We start from the raw sequence: 9,296 nt of genomic DNA, 5'->3' as shown, positions 1-9,296 counted from the left end.
TTTAAGATTATTTAAGTGTGTGTAGATGCGTGTGCATGTGGTAAATACTATCAAGCTAATTAGTGATAAAATTATGATGATATAAGCAACCTTTATTATTTATTCCAAACAAAATATCACCTCACGCATATAGCTTATATACTCATAAATACAGCTATAATGTATTATTCGGAAAATGAATGAAGGCTCAACATTCTATATTATATTGGTAGGGATTAGAAAAGAAAATTCGAATTCTTTTATTATGAACAATTACACCTGTGACTTTCTGAATTGAACCAGAATAACTCTTAAATTTCCACACAAACAAATGTATAATTTATAAACAAGACCACCCACTATGATTTCTTTATAAAAAGTACTTTTAAACTTTAGACAGTTCTCAGATTTCTTTGCGTTATAATCTATAATATCTACTTAATAATCCTACTGTCTTTTCTCACGGCAGAACTTTACATAGAGGAAGTGCAAAAACTTGATAAATTTGCATATATTAATTTTGTATTAATAGTAATAAATAATTTATTACTATTTGCAATATTATTGCTTAAAGGTAACTAACAGTAGTTAGCTCTTTAAGTTTAATGAACGAACAAGGTGTAAAATGTGGATTTCTCAAAATTGCTTTTGCAAATTTTAAACTTTTTACCATTTAATAACATTTAATTATCGAACTATATCATAAATCGATTTATTATATTAAATCATGCCTTGGAACCGTTAGACCTAAGTACTACCCCGAGAGATCGTGACCATCCATATCACTGTAGACAAGTGTACTATAGTACCACAAATTAAAGGAGCAGGAACGAAAGTCAAATAATATCATCAATAAGGTCAATTTGTACATCTACTCTAACCAGATCAGGATACTGTCAGAACTCTCACAAAAGGAATTTCCTTTCAGCTTGAATAACCTTGATCGATATACAGAAAGCGTTTATTCCTTATACAGGCAACGGAGACTAACACACGATGACTTAAAACAATTCTGAAGCAATGTAAATTATCGTACATCATGTAATACCATGGTTTCCATTGCAACTTTGAATCACTCGAGTTGGAATATTTGAAACTGGCCTGGCAGTAAAAATTTGTATTATCAGGTGCTTTCGTTTTGGAAGACTTTTGGTTAGATTTGTAGATCTCTTGGTAACTGTAGGCCTCATACGTATCTGACCTTTTACAAAGGGTATAGGACCATGTAAAGGAGCTTGTAAACAACGTTTTCATAGAGGATTAACTTGAAATCTATTTGACCATCAAGATACTGTTCAATGTATATAGTTCTATAGTGACCCCAATCTCTACAAAAAGAACGAATGACTCTTTATACAAAAAAAGTACAACCACAGGATTCCTCAGTTTTAGTGGTTGTGGTTGTGTGCCAGTTGTGGTTGATTTACCTATGTCACCACAGAATTGTATATTAACTAATATACTTCAATAGTCTTAATAGTTCAGCTGCAGAATATCACACATCGGTTATATATTATTACTAGTCAATATTATATTTTTCTAGATTTTTCTGTGTACTTTTAGAAAGTTTATTTTTGTATATCCATATAAGGCAAACAAATTTAAGTATTAACCTAAAGATATTCATGAAGCCTATTATTTTTCCAGAACACAAGTCCTTCAATTCAGGAATTCAAAACATATAACCAATTATTTTCATTTTTTTAGTAAATATATTTATATTATTCTGTAAATGTTGCTAAAATATTGAAAACGTATCAGGAAATGTATCTGAAATACAAGAATATCTGCACATGAAACTGCAATAAATATTTTATTTTGAAATGACATGTTTAGTTGTGATGTTTCACATTCTGACGAACACGAGTCTGTGAATCCCATCGGTGTAATAAGAGAGTGCGGAAATATCTCGCCCCACCAACAATCTGAGAAAAACAACACAATTATTGCAAAAATTCACTTTTAATAAAAGCATACATTCATTGAATTCTATTTTTATTCCTCACATTTTTGAACTCAACAACTTATTTCATAAGATGTGGTAGACGTGAAAACCCTAAGAGCGTAACAAAAGCCTCCTGATAAACATACTTATGGCTCAGAGTCCGTTTTATTTACATATTTAAAAATAACACAATATGTTAATTTAGACTTGATATTATTCACTCCTACTTGTTTACTTTAATATTCCTGGAGATTACACTGGTGGACCGCTGCCCAGTCATAAAGGATAGAAAAGTTTAATATGCTAGTTAATTCAAGTTGTTAATTCCAACACGACAGACACGATTATTAATTAATTACCTGCATATATGCTAATAATTAGATGACAAGTTAGACATATGATTGTGGGGGAAACTTTTTTTACTTGCCCAGTTATGTTCATCCAAGTTGGGCGGAGCCGTGAAATTAGGGAGATTAGGAGATTGGATAGATATCTTCTTCTTCAGGTGTTAAAAAATCTTTCTTATTTCACCCTAAGAAAACAAACGAACAGAATTGAAGAGAAATTAAAAAAAAACCAAGAAATATATCCTTGCGTAACACTTTTATAAGTAAAAGAAGCTTAATTATGAAATACAAATGGCACACGGGACAGTTTTTCTTATATATAATTTTTAGACACCTCATGGAATATTCTGTGAACCGCAGTTCTATGAAACGAGCTATATGTAAAACAAGTAAAAAATTAATTCAAGAATACAAGCGCTCCTCGCTCGATGTAGTTGTAAAATTTACATATTTTAAGATTCTTTAATGCGTGGTAAATTAGGTGCTTGCAATGATAATGAATATGACTTTCTTGGGCCTAACATAAGCAATAATGTTTATTGCTGAAACATCCAATAATTACAAACACGTATAAAACAAGGAAAATAATTAAATTTAGGACTGTGAGACATTTTTAACTCAGGAAAATTATGCTAAAAGTTTAGTCAGCAGTATTTATACATTTAATATTTATATAAAAAATGCTCTTTATAATTTTCTACAAGTACCTCAAGTCAAAACTTTCTAATTTGTGGGACACTGTGTACCAGAAGGAAAAGGAATATCATACAAATAAAAGTTCATAACATAACATACAAATAAAATATTTCTTAACCGGAGAAGGTAAGGTATCACATGTTGCTATCTTTTCGAAGTATCAAAATATGTATGTATATTATTAATTTAATTGCTTAATTTGTATAACTCAGTGGCATTAAATAGTTTTTACGAAAACTCTGAAAGTTGGCATATTAATATACTCCAAGGGTATGTCTTTTATAATCACCATACAAAGAAATTTAATAGTCACCACACAAAAATAAAGGGTAAAAATACACTCGAGAAAAGATTTTGCGTCGTTGCTCAAAAAAAGAGAAGTCGAACTGGAATATCCGTATAGCTACCCAGTGGATACATAATACTTATATAATTACCAAGTATACCTACACACTTTTGTGAGACTGGATTACGCATGTCTTTGAGGCAATTCTGAGGAATTGATTTTCTTGGAGCGTTGGAAGTGTAGTCTCGTATGAAAAACCATTGACAGGTGAGCTGTAACTCATCATTCCGGCGATGTAAAACAGTATCAAGGGCTTCCACGTTATCTCCAACTATAATAATAGAAACTTCATATTATATTCCATGAGTATAAAAATTCTACTACGGACAGTTCCTTTATAAACGGCATTTCAATTTATCTCACTAAACATTTTCAATAGAAACTATCCAATCCGATCTGCGGATCTTAATGACCCTCGGAGAATCGAACACGTGACCTCTCGATTAGAGGGTCGCTTATATAATCTTTGCCATCTATTCTATGGTAAATATTATATAATATTTTATCATAGTTTGCCTAAGAATAGCTATAAGCAATATATCAAGACGTTGTAAATGCTATATAGATCAGTAGTTTCATTTTCAATTTTAGTAGAAAGCCACTAATGTCCGTGAATATTACTTATTAGTTATTTGAAATATTTTACTACTGAGCAATTAATAATTCATAATTAATTAATAATTTGTCAGTCATAAGAAGTGTATAACAGCTGGCAACAATTTTGACTCCTGAACTTGAAATGTACATAGTACACACATTTTTTTTTTCTTAGCAATGAGACTCGTGATCAAATATATTGTTATCCTCAATATTAGATCTACTTGTAACTAAGCTAATATAGGCAATATTAGATCGATTTGAATGAGGCTTCTCATTTCCATAATAGTCGCTTTATTAAAATTTTCTAGTATATTGTTTCATAATTTAACCCATATTCAAGATTGTGTAAACTAAACTCACTTACAGTAAAATATATTTAATATATCAATATGTCCCTCGACGCAGGATTTTGTTCCTTGTATGGTCAAAAAATTTAATAATCTGAAACAACAGCTGTTATCATAATTTATCAATGAAGTGTTAATTAATTAAAATCACCTGATTTGTATAAAATATTTACTTGTTTTCATATCCTGTTTATAACCAATATGTGGTATTTATTTCATGTGTTTTCTCGCTTGAAAGAAAATTATTGGAGATACATTTAAAATCTCTTATAATGTATATATATATTTTTTTTGTAATCTACCACTGTCTACGTTTACGGTGCATACATTGGAAATATTGATTAAACACAGTAGTGACTAAAAATGTCGAGCCCGAACTCATCAACTCGATATAAAAATCCAATGGTCACAATCAACTTCAAGGTAAGGCTCAAAAACAGAAATAAGTCGTTTTTGTGTATTTCAAAACTTTAGGCGAATAAATTTCACTAATTCGTGTGATCATGACTGGTTTAAGAAAACGCATTGTCCCTATACACAAAAATCTGTATAATATTTTATTTTACACATATCTATTAACACTTTTATATATGTACATTCATACATTCTAATATTTGATTGCTCCCTAATGAATTTGTGATCATACATTCTATAATGTTTTCCTTCATGATAGGCACTATCTTGAGTGATGTTAATCTCTCGTCTTCATCAGAGCGGGGCAGCACCGAAGATGGTGCCGCATTCCGCACTTATAACCAGAGTAATGCATAGATAAGTTACGAACTCTACTTGACCCCAATTCTTTTATGACGAGATAAATTATACCTCTGCAGGATTTAAAACCTCAGCAATAAGAATTAAAGTGTGGTAGTTTCGTGTACTATAGTACTCCGGAATGTTAGTACTAACAGTACAGTTCCTGTAGTTAGACGTTTCGCATGTTTGATAAAACCTATTTTAAATTGAGATATTCATCTTTGAATCCACTTATTGTAACTATTTGTATTTTATACTTTTACCTCGCAAGTGAATGAGTTCCGAGAATATACGTTATCTCTAGACACTCACGTTATCTCTAGACACTCACACTATACATCCATAAACGTAATGAAGTCGGAGTAATTGTCATGACGTTGCTATTTTACTCTAGCACACTCTAGTAGGTACTGTCTAAACAACGCTTGTAAAAATCCAAGATCTTGAGGAGATATCTTACAAGTTTTGTGATTCTGAGCTTTTTAACGAAATCTATTCAAATAATAACTAACTTTTGCCAATAATAAATATGTTCGGAGGCCCTAAATGTTGTTCTTTTTCTTATCTGTAATACAGCATACTTTGTGAGTACATAGTAAAATTATTTCTACACTGCTGGTACTGATGCAGGCCATACCCAAAGCTTGGAGAGCCATCAGCAGATCCTTGGACTCTGAAGACCTGGAACAAGTTCAACAGCTACCAGCAGCCTGCCTACCGAAGCCACCGAACGATGCATCCTTACTCAAGCTCTTCTGTAACGATCTATGCAGAAAACGTCGCTTCGAGTCCGCTGAGGTTAGATTTTAGTGTTACTTATCAATTGTATGCAAGTATCTCGTAAAACCCCCTTGCAGTTTGTGTGGTTCCAGAAGTATTTTGTAAATCTTGCACTCGAGTTTTAGAATTGTATAAATGTTATATTTTCGAAAAGCTCAAGGTTCAAGAAGCCATGACCTATCTTTTCCAGACGTGTAATACAACTAAGATGGAATAGCTCATGAGGCACCACTGGAATAAAAAAAATAATTAAAAAAAAAGCAGATAACATATTTGGAAAACTGACTTGTGAATCTATCGATTGCGTTAAGATTTAATCCAGTATCGTATAACTGATGAAACTTTTGTAACGTGCATTATTAGTTGTCTAAATTTAAAGTTGGGATCCTGAAATTGCAACATCGGAGTCTATGTGGAAAGTTTCATACAGCCGTAGTTCCAGGTTTTAACATAGCAGTACAATCCATCATGAGTTTGCCGTAGTTAATAAGAGGAACGATGATACAGACATAATAAAGGTATGTAACGTTGTTTAAACATATATGAATGGATAGTTACAAAATCTTTAATTGAACTTCAAAAAACACAAAAAAGAAAAGTAAGAATAAGGAAAAACACTCAACATTTTATTCAAAACTTTCCAACAGAATGATTTCCAAAAAGTCATAAGTAGCACTTTCACAGAGATCCCATAACGGCTGAATTACCTTTGCCTGCCAGAATGGTTGTTTTTGGTATGAGATCATTCAATGCGCCAATTTCAAAGGAAATCCGAGTAGTGGTCAACTGTTATCAGAAAGCGACGAAGTCATTCATAGATCTTGATCTCAAACACACCCATGCAGAATCTCTCCATGCTGAAAAGGGTGAGTATGCAGCTCATGATGTCTAATTTCTATTGATCGTTTATTGGCAACATACTTAGCACATACTTCTTATTACCACACCTTCAATTTCAGATACCATGTTTGGTCAAACCACTGCGTCCTTGGAAAACTTTTTTGTTAACTCTATGCCAAAATGACCATTATGAGTTTCCCTCAACAACTCTTTCCTTAACATTTCGGGGATCAAGATTTAGTCACCTTTCAGAACCACTCTCTCTTCAAGCACTAAGTCCATTCTGTGATTCCAGAAACACGCTAAACTTGGTGGCACCCTCTTCCTATCCTGAGGTCAGCCATCTAAGATCAAATTCTGGATCTGCTCATCTTTAGCTGTATCCTCCATGATCTTTTTCATGGATACGTCGCTCAGCTATTCTGTTTTGATATGGTCATAATAAAATCCTGTTGCAAGTTCTTGAATTTTACTGGCCTCTTCCTGATCAAACTGATGCAATTGATGGTTAATTTTGTCTACGTCAAATTGTTTTAATTGAGGTCAATGGTACTCGAGATAAAGGATCGGCCAGATACATGAACTTTACCAATATGATGTATCGCTGGAGAGTCAGGATCATGTTCTGAAGTCTTTTTGGACATTTCATCAAGGGCTTATTAAACATACTGACCGATTAACTGCGATCGTTTTCCACAATTATGCCGTAACTACATCAAAAATATTGATCAAACCGATTGCATGTAAACACGATTGCAGCATCTCTTTCTTAATCTAGGCATAATGTCTTTGCGTGCTTGTTAAATTATTTAATGCATATGCGACTGAGGGACAGTTTTTCACATTAGTACACTTGTATATGCAGATGAATAGTTAGGAACTTTTAACACTATCCAAGAGGGTAAAAACTTTTTATAAAACTTTATTTCTACATAGACAAATATAAGTTCTAAAGAAGTGCATATCCAGCCAAGAAATCACTCAGTAGGCTGGCATAATGTCTCTTTTGTCTGCCGTGAGGATGTAAGGGTTATTTTTAGTATTATTGTCTGTTGCCTATCAGTCAGCAGGACATCTCTAGAATGAAATACGAGGGCTACCCAGAAAGTTAGACACGTTTTCGAATGGTGCAGCAGTGGGCGGGGCTACAGCAGCCACCTTTTACTTTTCTCTCTGTGATTAATTCAAATATATGTTGCAATAGAAAATCTCGCCACTTTTTAAGTGCATTCAGTTATAAAGTTTTGTTGGAAAAATATATGAACTAATTGGAATCTATAGTCAACTATATGAAGTTTATGAAAATGGAATAATGAGTGAAAGAAGAATATTGACGATAATCGTAGCAGTCGGCCTAGCCTAGTGACAGAAGATTTTATGTTAAAAAACAATTACAAAATTAGTAAGAATCGCCGTTTCACGATGACTGAAATCTCGGATCATCTCTCACAAGTGCACGTTAACATCATGCAATTGTTGTAGGGAAACTTGAATACCACAAATTTTGTGTCAAGTAGGTTCCAAAACTCCTTACGGAAGATCCCAAAAAACAAAGACTTGCCAAAACTTTCCTCGATGAATACGGCAAACATGGTAACGTACTTCTCGATTGTATCATTACTGGTTATGAAACATGGGCAATGCTTGTCAATTGTGAAACAAAAATGCAGTCCATGGAATAAGGACATACATATTCTTCAAAGAAAACTAAGAGAATGTTATCAAACTCTCTCAGCAAGAAGGATTATGGTAACTGTTTTGTTTGGATGCTAAGGGTGTGATTCTAGTTGATTTCCTTGAACGAGGATCAACAATCAACGCAGAGAGGTATTATCAAACATTGCAGAAGCTACGGTGGGTGATACAAAACAAAACGTAAAGGTTTGTTTTCCTACGACAATGCAAGTCCCCATACAGCCAATCGTACACGACAAGTCTTGGATGATTTTGATTGAGAAGTGTTTGATCATCTGCCTTATAGCCCAGATGTGGCACTAAGCGACTACCACCTCTTTCCAGCGATGAAGATCTGGCTCTCAACGCAGCGCTTGGGTAGTGACGCTAAACTTCACGCTGGCGTTAATCAGTGGTTAAGATCACAGGCGGCAGATTACTACAAGCTGGAATCGAAAAACTTGTGACACGTTATAATGAATGTCTCAATTCGAACGGGGATTACGTTGGAAAGTATCCTAAGAGTGCAGCTTTTAAATGTGTATAATAAAATGTTCCTATTTCAGTTGGTTAATCTTTTATTTCAAAACGTCTATTACTTTCTGGATAACCTTCGTAAGTTGTAGGCCTAGGGAAAAATCCTAATTGGTGAACCATTTAGTTGTAATAATTCATATTTTGTTCAACTTGTTTGTGATCAATGCAATTATAACTGGCCCGTGTCACATTTGACATTTGTTAAAGGTCGAACTTCTATACCATCGCTACGTGATGCAGTCGAATTTGACCCACTTGAGACATCTCCTAGGATTGATGACAGCGTCATGTCTAGTCCTGGAACCGGGCTTTATCCTGATCCAGTTCGTGAACCCGGAGGAGCAGGAGGAAGAAGGCGTAACAATCCGTTCCTTAGTAGTCATACTAGTCAGTGTGACCGTCTACATTTGTAAGCTTATCTTCTTGTATTCAATTTATATTTCAATGTT

The 9,296-nt window shown here is 33.6% G+C and overlaps 1 protein-coding gene across 5 annotated transcripts in view; it reads left to right on the top strand.

Moving 5' to 3' along the window:
* Positions 1–44: 44 nt before the first annotated feature.
* Positions 45–9,296, top strand: part of LOC124360204 (adenylate cyclase type 5-like) — a 35,250-nt gene continuing 25,998 nt past the window's right edge. For 4 of the 5 annotated variants that reach the window (XR_006922222.1, XR_006922223.1, XM_046813608.1 and 1 more), the window contains exons 1-3: positions 45–4,683; positions 5,647–5,814; positions 9,055–9,256. Coding sequence is in view for 3 of the 5 variants with exons in the window: in XM_046813608.1 (XP_046669564.1) it covers positions 4,624–4,683; positions 5,647–5,814; positions 9,055–9,256 (430 nt within the window). In the remaining 2 variants the exon portion in view is untranslated. Of the gene's footprint in view, positions 4,684–5,646; positions 5,815–9,054; positions 9,257–9,296 lie in introns of those variants that run through there. The other variant, XM_046813609.1, reaches the window with a different exon arrangement.

The sequence above is a fragment of the Homalodisca vitripennis genome, chromosome 4, assembly GCF_021130785.1.
Source record: "Homalodisca vitripennis isolate AUS2020 chromosome 4, UT_GWSS_2.1, whole genome shotgun sequence".
NCBI classification, from domain to species: Eukaryota; Metazoa; Arthropoda; class Insecta; order Hemiptera; family Cicadellidae; genus Homalodisca; species Homalodisca vitripennis.
The sequence above is the reverse complement of the archived record's forward strand: the minus strand, read 5'-3'. Positions and strand labels throughout refer to the sequence as shown.